This window comes from Etheostoma cragini, chromosome 17, assembly GCF_013103735.1.
Source record: "Etheostoma cragini isolate CJK2018 chromosome 17, CSU_Ecrag_1.0, whole genome shotgun sequence".
NCBI lineage: Eukaryota > Metazoa > Chordata > Actinopteri > Perciformes > Percidae > Etheostoma > Etheostoma cragini.
Window position 1 is genome coordinate 8,197,052 of NC_048423.1, and position 14,954 is coordinate 8,212,005.

Here is a 14,954-nt window from a genome sequence, read left to right on the forward strand (position 1 = left end):
TTTATTACCACAAATAAACAAAAAATACAAATGTAAATTAAAAAAAGACAAAATAATAATAATTATAATAATAATAATAATAACAATAAATACATTTTAAAAAGTTACATACATAGAGGGAATATCATTTCTATTTCACGTTTTATTAGTTCCTCAAACAATCCAACCGAAAAAACATTTACGCTCTGCATTAAAATGTTTATTTGCCAACAAATGGTAATACAAACATTTTAAAAAATCTTGCCTCTCACAATCTCATGTTATTAGTTTTGCAGATATTTACTCATAAACCAAAGTATTGCAGACAGGACAATTAAAACCTTTGACCTGACGATGGCGCCAGATCAAAGGTCAGGGGATCCTCAATGGTATGGGGGGTGTGAATGTCTGTACTTAATTTCATCGCAATACATCTGGAAGTTGTGAACAAATTTAAATTGGAAACCACAATGTTATCTTGATGGTGGCGCAACATTAAAAGACAAAGAGGATCAGTCACCAAAGTCAGTAGGATTTATCCTCTGGGCACCGTACATGTTAAAAAAAACAACAGTAATCAATCCAACAGTTGTTCAAGTCTGTCAGTCTGGACCAATGTGGCTTTAATGTAAAAAATAAAATGTAATGTCATTTTAACTTTTTACTGCGGATAATCACAACATTATTTGGCGAGACGTAAAGATTGTGTGAATCAGCAAAAAAAGGATGCATTTCTTTAATCATTAAAAGCACGAATTATTGTGATTTCTATGGTATGTGTGCATATTTACAAGACAACTATGAGCAACTGTGTTGTGAGTTTTTTTGTTAATATTATATTTATAACATTATCATTATTATTATAATTTAAAACACATGAAACTGCATCCGTTACTTACTATTACTTTGAATATAAAAATGTAGAAATATTTTACAGTATGTTCACACTGTTTACTGCAAAAGCAGTGCAACTGTGCAGTAGGTTTTGTGTGGTCAGTCACAATAACTGTAGAAGATGTCAGTTACACATGTTACATAATTACAGTGATGTTTTATCATCTGCTCAAGTTCCCAAAAACCCTCATTAAGTTCTATGTATGTCTTAAGCAAATATTTTAAAACATATCCTGAAGCTATGAAGGTGAACAATCTTTGTGTACACTTTATTATAGTTAACCAAGTGTGTTTTTTCTCAGGCATTATGATTAATGAGTAATGCATCACTGTCACTGTTGGTGGCTTTAGAAACTTTATGGGTGCTACATCAAAGTGGCTGGCTACATAAGCTGCCATGTTCAGCATCTGAAGCAGGTTTGAAGGTGAACCACTTCGCTATGTGGACTCTCTTGGTTCTTTGCAGTGTGGTTGCCTCACATGGAGTGCAAGGTATTGTTATGTTTGTCTCTTTGGTCTTTTTCCATTACAGGTTTTTGACAGCATTTTTAGCTGTTGTTACTTGTGCTGACTAAGTTTTTCTTTTTATACACCAGGTGTTGGTCACTTTCAAACAACTGAGGAAATGAATCCAAGAACCACATCTGAAGGTACAAAACCACTATAAAGAATAATGGAACCATGGTTTAATGTTATTTTTCCTGCTTACATCAAACATGTTGTTTTCCTTACCCTGTCTCTATCTGAATGGCCTGATTGATGTGTTTTAATCCTTTCCAGCTAAATTAAAACTAAGTGAATTGAAAGATACAAGTAACTAATGTGTCTTTGATCTGAGGCCCGTAATCTGGTGATACTCGCTTTTAAGTGTTTAAATCGCCGTCATTTTATTTAGTGTGTGTGTGTGTGTTTTTTAATCCTTCAGTTGATGCAACATATGCAGATGTATAAAAGATTCTGCTGTAGCGGGTAAAATAAATAACCCATAAATAAGGAGCATGTTCTGGTTTTTATCTGATCAGTATCTATTTATTTCTATCTATAGTATATACTTCCATGTTACACAGAGACTGCACCATTTAATTGAGAGGCACAGTGTGGACGTATTTCTGCAATTCAGTGTAAACTGCGAGCATTGCTGTCACAGAAGCATTGTGAACGGTTTAGATTTCAGTAACGAAAATCAAACTTAAAGACGGAATAAGTACTTTTTTGACTAAATGTCTTTTAGGTATTTCATTTTCATTTTCATTTTCATATTTCCTATTTTCATGTATTAATTGAAGGCATTGACATATGACAGAAAAATAAACACCTGTCAGAAGTTAAATTTATAATCTTAAAATTTTCTGTATCACACAAAAATGAAATTTTTTATCACTGCATTTCTCACTTGTATGACTGCATTCTTTTCATTTTAAGTTGGTCATTCATTTGCTACTTTTCAGTCATTTCTTTTTTTTTATAATCCTGTGTTTCTTCAGATGTACGCTGTGGTGGCCACTTTTATAGCAGCAGGGGCACTTTTTCCAGCCCTAACCATCCAGGCCTATACCCGCACAACTCAGACTGTATTTGGAACATCACACCAGGCAGTCGAATCGTTCAGCTGGACTTCCGTAGTGTAAAGTAAGTGCATGCTCTGCATATTCAGCTGGCCCTGTGATCACTAACTACTGTTGCTGTATTGTCTGTAGCTTTAAGTTCAAAATTCTGTTCTTTCTTTGCCCTTATCACAGCATTGAGTATCACTCAACCTGTGCTTTTGATGCCATTTACGTCTATGATGGCCCCAGTACCAGTTCCAGGCTTCTTGGGAAAGTGTGTGGCACGGACAATACCACCTTTCACACCACTGGTACTTCTTTAACTGTGCGCTTCAAGAGTGATAGTAGTGGTAGCGGCCAAGGTTTTCTTGCGGACTTCCAAGTTGTGGGTAAGTAACAGTGGTTAAGACCGAGATGTTCATGTATTTAAAAAAATATGCTGTGGCCCCATTTTAATGATATCTAAGATTTCAATACGCCTTTTTCAAAGCTTACATTTTGACTTGTCAAAGTAGGAAAGGCATAGTTGTGAATAATAAATGATCGTTCCGTCTGTTCTATTCAAGTGTCCCAGCAGGAGTGCCATGCACAATGTGAGGACCTTGAAACCCAAGCAGTTAAATGTAATTCAGTCATTGTTCATTTTAATATTTAAACCTGTGATTTTCCAACTGTGACATGTCAAAATGTCGATTATGGGGTCCAGAACACCAACAAGGTATTGTTACATTATGTAGAGAGCTACTAAAACTGTATTTTCAGTGATGGGAATTGTTTTTCCTGTCCTCATGCAGCTGGAGGTTCCTGCAGATACAACTGTGGCTACCAGGTTGGAAACTGCTCTTGCTCTTCAAGCTGTAGAGGGAACTGCTGTCCAGACTACGATGGTAAGCAGTGGTGGAATGCAAATAAGTGCATTTACTCAAATTCTGAATTGAATTACAGTTTTAAAGGGACTTGTACTTTATCTCAGTAATTTCTATTCATTGCTACTTTATACTTCTACTCTACTACATCTTTTTGACTTGATACTTTTCAGGTTAAGACTTGAAATGAAATAACATATGATACATTAATAAATTATGATGCATTGTTGAATATTAAATGAATGAATCTCAACCTTACTTACACAACAGCAGTCTGGTTGGTGCCTCTTGTCATGTTTCAGATGTCTATGAGTTGTTTACAGTTTGCACCAACTTTTCACATGCATGGTTTAATTTGAATACCTGTGTAAACAAAGAGGTATAGAATAAGAATTAGAATAAATTTAAACCATTCATAAACAATCTAAGATAGGAGAAATGTTCAAAATATAAAAAAAAAACATTTGTTTTTTTATTCCTCAGATTTACAATGTGACCCTTTATAGGGGGCCCTAGGTTGGAAACCACTGGACTAAATAACTTTTAAAATACAGTAGCTAAAACTAGTTAAACCTCAACCAGTAAAATGTTGCTGATGACAATAAATTGTTTTACTTTAAATACTCAAAGTGCTTTTTACCTGAGTTTCTGAGTATCTAAATACTTCTTTCACTGGGGTTAAGACCAGGATGTAGCAGTAAAATGCTCTTTGTTGGAATGAAAGAAAGCATAAAAATAGGGCGTTCATTTATGTATATTAACCAATGTAATTTCTCTTTCTTACAGATTACTGTTTATCCACATCTGAACCAACAGTAACTGGTAATTTTATTCTCCCTCAGTAAAAGTTTCATTAAAGAAAAACATACTTTTTTTTTCTTTTAAAGTAATCTTGCTATGATCTAAATGTTGTCTCTCAGCTCAGCCCTCATGTCGTTACAACTGCGGCTGGGACCTGGGAAGCTGTTCCTGCACAAGCTCTTGTCAATACTATGGCAACTGTTGCCATGATTACCACTGTAAGTGCCAAGTCAAACAAATCAACAGTGTTAACAACCTCTGCAGCCCTCCCAAACTGGAAAAATCTGTCCGTCAAATTCCACCGTGATGCTGTGCTGAGGACACAGAATGATTGCAAAACAAACATCTGGTATATTATAATTTATTATGCAATAAACAAGGATCAGACTTCATTTCTCTCTCTCCTTATATAGATTACTGCCCAACCACTACTCACAGTCCTCCTACCTCAGGTACAAAACCCCTTTAAGCTACAATTTACCCTGAAGTACTTGATATGTAAAAATGATTATATACTGTAATGTCAACCTTTGCCTCACAGCTCGGCCCTCGTGTTACAACAACTGCGGTGGGCACATGGGAAGCTGCTCCTGCTCAAGCTCTTGTCAATACTATGGCAACTGTTGCTATGACTACTACTGTAAGTGCCAAATCTAACAGTCAACAGCATTAATAGGTTCTGCATCCCTCTCTTGCTGAAGGAATCAGTCTGTCAAATTCCTCAGTGCCTGTCAGTTCTTGGTGGGATACAATGTTTTTCATCCCATTTGCAGAATACACCGCAGCTGTGTCATAATGTTTGTCTTACACAATAAGAGGAGGTGTAAATATTGTAATATCACTTTATTCTCTTATTTCTGTCATGTAGCTACCTGCCTGTCAACCACTGCAAAACCAACCACAGGTATGAAAACCTCTCATCAACCTACATGTGAAAGAATAAAACATATATTCAATTACTGAAATGTTTTAACCCTCTCCCGTGTCTCTCAGCTCAGCCCTCATGTCGTTCCAACTGCGGCAGGCACATGGGAAGCTGTTCCTGCTCAAGCTCTTGTCAATACAATGGCAACTGTTGTTACGACTACTACTGTAAGTGTCATGTCCCCCAAGCTCAGAAGAGAAGCTGCTACACACAACATGGCATGGACATGTTGTTTGTTCACAGTTGCAGAATAAACCAATAGGTTATCAGTAATAAGAAGTGTAAACAATTGTAATAATTGTATTCTCTTCTCTTTTTTCATATAGCTTACTGCCCCTCACCCACCACAGGTATGAAAACATCTCAACAACCTTGAGTATAAGGGAATCATTTTTAAACCGCGTCCATCCTTTATTCTTCCAGCAGGAAAGATAACTGAAATGTTTTAACCCTCTCCCGTGTCTCTCAGCTCAGCCCTCATGTCGTTCTAACTGCGGCAGGCACATGGGAAGCTGTTCCTGCTCAAGCTCCTGTCAATACAATGGCAACTGTTGTTATGACTACTACTGTAAGTATCATGTCCCCCAGCTCAATAGAGACGCCGCTACACACTACAATCTACTGATTTTACAGAACAGCATCTTTCCCCTCCTGAAATGCAACACTGTAATATTATTCCTCATCCAGTATCTTTATAAAGGAATAAACTGAATTATAATTCTCAGCTTCTGTAAAAAAAAATTGACTGTATCGTCATAACAAACAGAGAGATAAAACAGATGGAAGGATTTCATACAGAAGATTCAAGACTCACAGTTTTCTAGACATTTAAAGCGTCCATGTCATGCGCGTGTTCAATGTCACCTCAGTTTGTGTTGTCCGACCAAGTTGAGAGGAAAAAGTGTTATTGACTCTTCTTTAAAATTAGTAGTTGTGTAACAAAGAAAAAGGACAGCCAAAGAGAGAAGTTAAAACACTGGCTTCTTCCTCCGTAAATCTGGCCAATCACACCCTAAATTGGGTGTAAATGATGGATTGTTGAAAAAGGGTCGGAAACAGCCCAACCCAAATTCTGATGTCAGAAAAGGGCAGGGGGTTTTCCACAAGTTTTCGTCTACCCAACAAGCAGTTCTGCTGGAGCATGCTGTACACGTCCTTTTACCTCTCTGCCAATATAGCCCAGACTAAAACAATTTCCTACCCTGGAAATCCAGAGTTCTTGTGAGAACACAATTTGTGTTTGCTCAGTGAGTTCCTCTGTCATTCAGTAATGATGATCATTAACTATGCCCTGGTAGCTTAGCTGCACCAATCACATTGGTATGATTTTCGGGTTTGAGTCTGGATTTCACCTAACAATTTCCTGCAACTCAACAACAAAACATAGATTGTTATTATTGGTGCTGACGTCTGAGTAGCAGGACACAATATCCGCATTTAGCATGCCTTTCTCTAGAAATTACCGCACAGCCCAGAAACCTGACTATATTCTATATTCACTTAGAAAAGGTATCTAAAGTAAGAGGCTTTCTATCACAGCCAGATGTAGAAAGGCAGCTCAAGTCATTGAAGTCATTTAGACTATTGCTGTGCACTCCTTACTGGTTTCTATAAAACATCTGCTGACCACATGGACATGGACACATTTTTTTGTTGCAGAATAAATATAAAGTTGTATCAGTGATTAGAGGTGTAAATTATTGTAATGGCTTTACTCTCCTCTCTTATCCTTTCTTTTTCATGTAGCTTACTGCCCCTCACCCACCACAGGTATGAAAACTTCTCAATAACCTTCAGTAGATGGGAATAGACCGCCCTGTCATTCATTCTTCTAGCAGGAAAGATTACTGCAATATCTTACTACTCTCCTATGTCTCTCAGCTCAGCCCTCGTGTCGTTACAACTGCGGGAGGCACATGGGAAGCTGCTCCTGCTCAAGCTCCTGTCAATACAATGGCAACTGTTGCTATGACTTCTACTGTAAGCATGGTTTTATTCAAAGCACAGCACACTATGATCTCAGTTTCCACTGAAATAGTGATGCTGTACTTTTATTCTTTTTTTTTCTCAAACAGCCTACTGTCCAGTCACAACTAACATGCCAGCCACAGGTAGGATCCTCAGTGTGCAATATGAGCTTGCCCAGAATACATTTCACTCCAATGACACTCGTGTTATGTCGTCCACCTTTAGTAAAACCCTGTGGAGGTTCTCTGTTTGGCTCTGGCACCGTCTCCAGCCCCAACCACCCCAACTACTACCATGACAATGCCTACTGTGTCTGGCAGCTCAGGGCTGCGTTTGACCAAAGAATCTTCCTGGAATTCACCTACCTGCAGTGAGTGAACAAAACCGCTTTTTTTGAAGAACATACATTAGCAGCATTGCTATATGAATTACAAATGGAGAAATTATGTGAAGACAGAAATTACATACACTTCTCAAGAATATTATTAACTAAACTAGGCTCTAAATTGATAATTATCACATACACACTTTAACAATTTCATGAGTTTTGCTTCCATAAGTCAATTATGGCTTTTTATTATCTTTTTATAAAAACAGGTTGGAGAACTGCTGCTCCTGTGACTATATTTCCATCTATGATGGGCCATCTGTTAGCTCACGGTATCTGGGGAAAGTGTGCAACAACAGTCTGAGTTCTTTCTACTCCACTTCCAACTACTTGACTGTGCTCTTCCAGACTGATGGTTCTGTGGTTGGCCGAGGCTTCAATGCTGACTTCATAAGCTCTCTGCCACCAAGCTCAGGTAGAATTATGGTAGACATCTAGTTTGGATTTTTATTATGTGTGTGTAAAATGTTTCTTTTGGACTGACTTAGCTCATGTCAATATATGACAATATTCAACATGTTCAACATCTCGATTTATTGCAACACAAAGTAACACAACGTACAGCTGAGGCTTATGGTAATGCCATTAGTTTTACAAGTATTTGTTCATAAACAAACACGTTGGACAAAATAAAATGTTGACCTGATGAGGATGGCTGTGTGGAAAGGGAAGCGATGACCAAATTATAGATCATTCTGACGGGGACATGAATGTCACATCCACATTTCATTTCAATTCATCCAATAGATGTCAAGGCATTTTATTCAAAACCACAAATGTCAACCTCATGATTGCGCCGCAGGGGAATGAAGGTGGTCACCACAGTCAGTAGGCTTCATCTTATGGGGATCAGGAACATCTGTACAAACTGTCATGTTAATCTTTTAAATAGTTGTAGAGATATTTAAGTCTGGACCAAAGTGGTGGACAGACCAACCAATCAACCAACGGACTCTAAAATCACACCGCTAGAAAACATTGACACTGTTGTAAATATCTTGTAAACACCTTGTCAGGTCGAGTGGACTGTTCCTCAGACAACATGAACATTGTGATTGAGAGGACTTACCTGAACTCTCTCGGATACGATGGCCACAGTCTGTACCTGAATGACCCGCACTGCAGACCCCAGGTTTCCACATATCAGGTGGTCTTCAACTTCCCCATCAACACTTGTGGCAACATTCGAAAGGTACCCAACCTGTCACCTTCTGGAAATGTTTAACAATAGACAATAGGCCTACTTTCTGATCATTCTTCCACAAATTACTTTGATGGTAAGAATAGAGAGATTGTAACTATTTACGACATATTCTACCTTGAACAGTTTGAGAATGACAGAGTTGTGTACACCAACACCCTCCGCGCCTACACCTCCAGCTCCGGGGAGATCACACGCCAGTCTCACTTTAAGATGAACGTGGGCTGTCGAATGGAGCAGGACTCAGTGGCCCAGATCATGTACGTTGTCGAACATCGGGATAACAGCAGCATCACAGGCACAGGCAGATTTAATACCAGCATGGATTTCTACACATCAAGCAGCTTCTACTACAAGGTGTGTCAACAGGTGTTTGTACAGAAAGTCCCTATTGTAAATACGTACACACTATGCTGATGTTTTTTTTTATCACATTCTCAGGTTACTCAAGTTCCATACGAGGTGACACTCAACCAGAACTTATATGTCCAAGTGAACCTGAGGAGGGGTGACAGTTCCCTGGTTCTCTTTCTTGACACCTGTGTGACCTCGCCATCACCCCATGATTTCCAGACCAGACCTTACTACCTGGTCCGCAATGGGTAAGATGAGTGTGCCTTGTTTCAGACAATTTTAAGGTACTACATTTTAAACTTCTACTCTATTACATTCGACTGTACTCTATACTCCAATACATTTATTTTTAAAGCTACAGTCACTGGTTCCTTTACAGATTAATATTTTATGTTTAAATGCATGTAAGTGAATAAATGGCAAAAAAATAACTTTTAAAAGCTTGTCAGATTTGACATGTCAATTCATTGTTAGCTGCTCCACCATAGAGAAATTTCCCCTGTAAAATCCACTCAAAAAATACAATATACATTTCTGTAGCATAAGTTTTTTTTTTTACCAAGCCCAGTAATCATCTCACGACCTGTAGAGATTTATCTGGTGACTCTTCTAGGAAGGCCAGACCCTAAGATTGCACTGGACTAAACTACCCAACTGTTGAAATAGTTAAAATTCGACCAGCTACAACAGTGAAATGCTACTTATGCATTGATGCATGAGTATTAACTATTAATTAATTATGATAACATGTCATTTTTTGACAGAACAAGTATTTTTGATACTTTCCTGAACTAGAATTTTAGATGCACGACTTTACTAATAGAGTTTTTTTGCATTGTAGTATTGGTACTTCTACTCAAGTAAAGAATCCAAATATTAAAAAAAAGAAAATACTTGGTGATTACAGGACCTTGCTCTTCAAGTACGACTGTCTCTGTTTCACCTTTAGCTGCCCTGTGGACAACACCTACATGAGCTACATCACTGGCACCCAAGCCTATGCCCGTTTCACATTTAAGGCCTTCCAGTTCCTGCGAGCCACAGAGTCGGTGTACATCCAGTGTAAGGTCCTGATATGCCAAGCCTCTGACTACAATTCTCGCTGCCGTCGTGGCTGCAACAAACGTGCGGCCAGAGACTTGGGGTCAGAACATGACCGTCAAACTTTGGTCCTGGGACCCATCAAACTCAAAGGTCTGTAGCCAGTTGTACTTGGTTTTGATACCAGTAGTTGATCAATTAAATGTTAGTATTAGGTTTGCAATAAAAATATGTTCTAATCTCAAGAAAACATTACAACAATCTTTTTTTCTCTTTTCCAGACCCTGAGAAAAAGGAAGAAGAGACTCCTAAGCAGGACAAGGCTTAACTAGATTCTGCAATTTGCTGCTTTAATACTCTTAACTAATTGTTACAGCTCATTCTGTTCATTGTGACACTAAATTGTTTGCACCATTGTTCTCTTGATCACCTTAATTACCTGATTAAAAGCATCAAAAGACAATCTGTGGGTGTAACTCATTGTATCATAGCCTAAATATGAACATATTGATATAACAGTTATTGATTTCTGTTCTTGAATACAAAGACGATGGAGAAAAGGAAGACAAAAAACAAAGTGCAGATCAGTTAGAAAACACTTTACTTATAAATTAGTAAAATCAATCTGTCTCACAAAAAAATGAGTTGCCATCCCAGAGGGAGAGTGATCGCCAACAGGCTTCAACATTCACTATTACCTATGGACCTACAGTACGACACACTGCGAGAACATAAGGCAGTCATTACTGGATGCTCCTATTACTAGTAAGCATCAATGGCGACAAGGAGGTGTTCCTAAAAACAGTAACTATGTTCTCCACGTATGTTGCTAAGCAGCAGACAACAGTACCCAAGACAAAGAACAATCTTGCTAATGCAGCAGTCTTCCTGCAACACGAGTTTGCTTTTTTGACACTGAACATCTATCCAACAACTCAGAATACAATACTCAGTAAATATTCAGAAAAGCACTAGGATCCATTGGATGAATGGGGAATCTCAGCGTGTGTTACCACAAAGGCTGAACTGTGGCATCACCGGTGCTACGTGGCAATTCTGAAAAAGTTCACATGAGACACAAGACTTGGTGATTCACTCCTAAACACGGAGATACTGGATATCAAAGTGACTTAGTACAATATCAAAACATCAGAATGTGACATGATGTATTTAAAAGGATAGGAAAATCCCAGTGACGTTACCATGATGCTGGTCAAGGAAGGGCACTGTGTGAAGGACCTTCAAAACAACCCGACTACTTAGCTGGCTGGCTGAAACATGCCTATTCAAAGTTTGACCAGGTTTTTTCTGTGGTTGCTATCCATATAGTTTTGATTCCAACGTTTTTTAGCAGCATTCATAGAGCAGAATTTTGGCAAAAAAAATTCACAGCTACCATAGAAAACTACAATGGCCAAACCTTTCAAGGTTCTGGGACTATTCGTTACAGTAGATCGAGGAGATTCTAATAACATCAGTTGATCTTCAAAGTAACAGTCCTCTTAATCTTGGACACACTAGAAAGGGATTATGTCAGGCACTGCAAAGAAAAAGTAAAGTAGTAATGCACCAAGCACTGAAAAATAATTTCAACAAGCCTTAAGTAAGATCACTCTTGGCCAACAGTTTCACTCTGGTTTCAGTAACATAAGAGCAATCTTTAGGTATAGCTCCAGGAGGGTTGAGAATTTATTTAGTTTCTTCTCTTTTTGAATTTTGTATTTTTCTTAAGGGAGATGCTGTTATGAGGCCACCTAAACTGTATAAAATGGTACCCATTTATTTAAGCTTTAAATAGGTACAAGGAAAGCCATTATTTTCAGCGTTACCTTGGCATTGCATTTAAAAGACAGATTTAAAAAGGTTGAGCTCATATACTGAAGAGAAGGGTTGACACAGGAACAATATTTCTTCCACGAGCTATGTCTTTTTCAAAATCCAAAAGGCAAACAAAATTCAAGGAGTATTCTGAATTTGGTAACCTACTACATTAAATAAGGGTAATTAGTTTGGCTAAATAGGAAAGTTGTTTTTCTGATTTATGGCAGCATGTGAATGTAACTCTCATCCACCAGAAATAAATTCTCAACCTGCTGAAAACACTGATCATCCACTTATAATATACTTGAATGAGCACCTGTAATTATACAAAATGAAACCATCTGAATGTTGACATTTTATAAGTACAACTTTCAAAGGCTAGGCTACATCAAGGCCAAGTAAAAGACCAATAAATAAAATTACTATGGAATTAATAAAACAAGGCTGTCCCTTAAAAGGTCTTTCAAAGTTTCCCTTGTTCATCCATTACTTGTGCTGGCCTCGGGCAAAGTGGCAGGCAAAGTCGTACTTGCTCTTGCACTTGTGACCGCAGATGTTGCACTGGAATGGGTTCTCGTATCCATGGCAGCCCATGTGAATGGTGTAGAGGATGTTGTCGGGGAAGAAGATGTCACAGTGCTGGCAGTGATGCAGCATGTGGGGGTCTTGGAGTGGGACAGACAGGCCCGGGGCCGGTGTACTGGGTTGGCTGTTAGAGATACTAGGGGTACTGGTGCGCCCACTGTGCTCGCTGCAGGGTCCCTCTCCTGGGCTGCAATTGCTGTGGGGAGGAGCCCGGGGCTCCGGGGTGATTGGGGAAGAAGAGGAGGCGCGGGCCATGCTGGTGACCGCCACTGGAGCTGTAGCAGGGTGGGGCTGCTGGATGAGGAAGGGCTTCTCATCAACTAAAGACTCTGCTCCTGGAGACATGGGAGGTCGAATCTGGGCCTGGGACTCTGCAGGGAGGCTGACCAACTGACCTGCCAGGGTGGACAGCTGGTTAAGAGGGTTATCCATAACCATATCATGGTGATGGTGATTTTGATTTGTGGAGTGCCCGTCCTCGACTGCATGACTCTGATTATCATATGTCTCCTGACGTAAGTGGGGAAGCTCATGGGAGAAGTCGTTCACATTGTCAGCCTTGTGCACCACCATAGAAGGGGGGTTGAAGTTGATGAGGAGTCGGCGACCATAGCCCAGTGAGCTGGCTTTCTTCTGTAAAACACTCAGCATTTTTTTGTGGGAAAGTGAGCGAGCACCTTTCATTGGAAGGAGTTTGTGGCGTCGACGTCGATGGTGTGACAAGTTGCTACGATCACTGCAGCGAAAAGAGCAAAGCTCACACTTATAAGGCTTCTCTCCTGTGTGTGATCGCATGTGGGCCTCCAGGTGCCGCTCATAGGCCGAAGCAAATGGGCAGAGGTGACAGCGGTGAGGTTTCTCTCCTGTTTAATTAAGAAAAACAGGCTAAATAACAAAACCTTTTAAATATCATCCCCCGGAAATGACCTATAAACACTTACCTGTGTGAATTCGGATGTGCTCAATGAGTCTAGCTGTGCCTCTGGTGGCATAGTTGCAGTAGCGGCACTTAAGCTTGCCGTCATAGGTCCTCTCAAAACCATCCACCAGGATCCCTGAGCTGTCCTCCAGTGACATGTCCACTGTGGGGTGATCCAGTCCATTCTGACTGCAGTCTGGAAAATAGCAAGACTTACACTTTACACAAAGAAAAAAAATCAAACAACATACCATACTACCTTTGATTATTGTGGTGGCAGTAGTAGGGAGTTGGGGTGGGAACCGGAGGGTTCGAGCCCCCCCAACCAAATGCTCAAGGCAAGACTCAGGGCGCTGGTCCAGCCCACTCACTCTGACATCTCTTCATTTGTGCATGAACAGGTCCGGAGCATGTGTGTGTGTGTGTGTGTGTTTGTGTGTGTGTTTGTGTTTGTGTGTGTGTGTGTTTCAGGACTAAGTGTAGTCATTTCTAACAAAACACAAAGTGTAAATTGTAATTTCCCCTTTGGCAACCAATAAACAGTATAAATTATTGTTATACTTCACTATCTAAGGAAAATGATTCAGGAGGGATATATTATTATCATAAACACTATAGCTGCCTGTGGTGCGTTTCTACAGCGAGCACTTCCATGATTGCAAAAAACATTGCAAATTGTGTTTAACATCTAAAAGGCAGACATCAGATAATGCTTATAGGTGCAGCTGTCAGCGTTTCGCCTAAAATTAACTATCAAATTGCACCAAATACAGGCGCCTAACACATCCAACAGATGACTTCACATGAAAACTATGCAAATAGTAAATGACATAGCTAGGTAGTTACCTGGTGGCAGTTCGTCCGCCTCCTTGACGCCGCTGACAGAGCCTGATATCATGTTAACATGTTGAGTCTGCTGGCTCAGATACTCCTGGAAATCCTTCACAAAGTCAAGCGTGTCCGGCTTTTCCTCACCCATTGAAAGAGAGCGACGTCCAAAACTACAAACCCGTTATGACTTGAATTACTAAAGAGCAAAGATGAATTGCCACGAAAATGAACTATATGACTAAAATATTATAAAAAGCAAACATTCAACCAACCACATTTAAGTGTCACAACAGTAAACGTAAAATAGATGGTTTTCAGAGACGCACACCTACCTCTTCAAAGATAACTTGTCGGTTTAATGTGACCAGTGCTGTTTGTTTGGTTGAGAAAGCCGTTTCGAGCCTATCCAGACACAAAGACAGGAGAATCCTGGAAATCACTGATTGACAAGCAGGAAATCGGCGCGATCCGATGTCTGGTCGGTCGCTCCTACACACCGCTCCTCCTCATCGTCATGTTGTTACCGAAGCTACGTACGCTACGTTAGTCAGACAGCTAACGTTAGCTTATATTGAAGAAGGCATCTTTGTCAACAACAACGCCGGTATCTGGTCGACACGGTCATTATTTAGCTACCGTTACATCATCTGTGCGTTTTTAAGTATATCCTCAAGAGTACTACTTGTTTTATCGTTTTCTTTCCGTCGAGTCACTTGCTACAATTCACACGAAATGACAACCTGTTCAATCAAAACAATGAACCAGTTGGAGGGGTGAAGGTTCACAGAGTGTGCACCAGTAAAAGCCGTCCCGCCTCAAGCTCAATGTACCCGC

At 39.7% G+C, this 14,954-nt stretch overlaps 2 protein-coding genes across 2 annotated transcripts; one reads left to right on the forward strand and one right to left on the reverse strand.

Annotated features, from left to right (window-relative positions):
* Positions 1 to 1,803: 1,803 nt before the first annotated feature.
* LOC117960499 (deleted in malignant brain tumors 1 protein-like) lies at positions 1,804 to 10,427 on the forward strand. Its single transcript, XM_034898438.1, has 18 exons — positions 1,804 to 1,842; positions 2,358 to 2,502; positions 2,613 to 2,809; positions 3,215 to 3,307; positions 4,073 to 4,108; positions 4,207 to 4,305; positions 4,501 to 4,539; positions 4,629 to 4,727; positions 4,956 to 4,991; positions 6,894 to 6,992; positions 7,088 to 7,123; positions 7,206 to 7,350; positions 7,578 to 7,783; positions 8,385 to 8,560; positions 8,696 to 8,926; positions 9,011 to 9,171; positions 9,873 to 10,117; positions 10,246 to 10,427. Exons 8-18 carry the CDS (start codon positions 4,664 to 4,666, stop codon positions 10,290 to 10,292), a joined length of 1,446 nt encoding a protein of 481 aa, XP_034754329.1. The 5' UTR covers positions 1,804 to 1,842; positions 2,358 to 2,502; positions 2,613 to 2,809; positions 3,215 to 3,307; positions 4,073 to 4,108; positions 4,207 to 4,305; positions 4,501 to 4,539; positions 4,629 to 4,663; the 3' UTR covers positions 10,293 to 10,427.
* A 121-nt stretch (positions 10,428 to 10,548) lies between these two features.
* On the reverse strand, positions 10,549 to 14,945 carry ikzf5 (IKAROS family zinc finger 5). Its single transcript, XM_034898439.1, has 4 exons — positions 14,453 to 14,945; positions 14,136 to 14,290; positions 13,312 to 13,485; positions 10,549 to 13,233 (listed from the first exon to the last, which is right to left on the reverse strand). Exons 2-4 carry the CDS (start codon positions 14,266 to 14,268, stop codon positions 12,272 to 12,274), a joined length of 1,269 nt encoding a protein of 422 aa, XP_034754330.1. The 5' UTR covers positions 14,269 to 14,290; positions 14,453 to 14,945; the 3' UTR covers positions 10,549 to 12,271.
* Between the last annotated feature and the right edge of the window lie 9 nt (positions 14,946 to 14,954).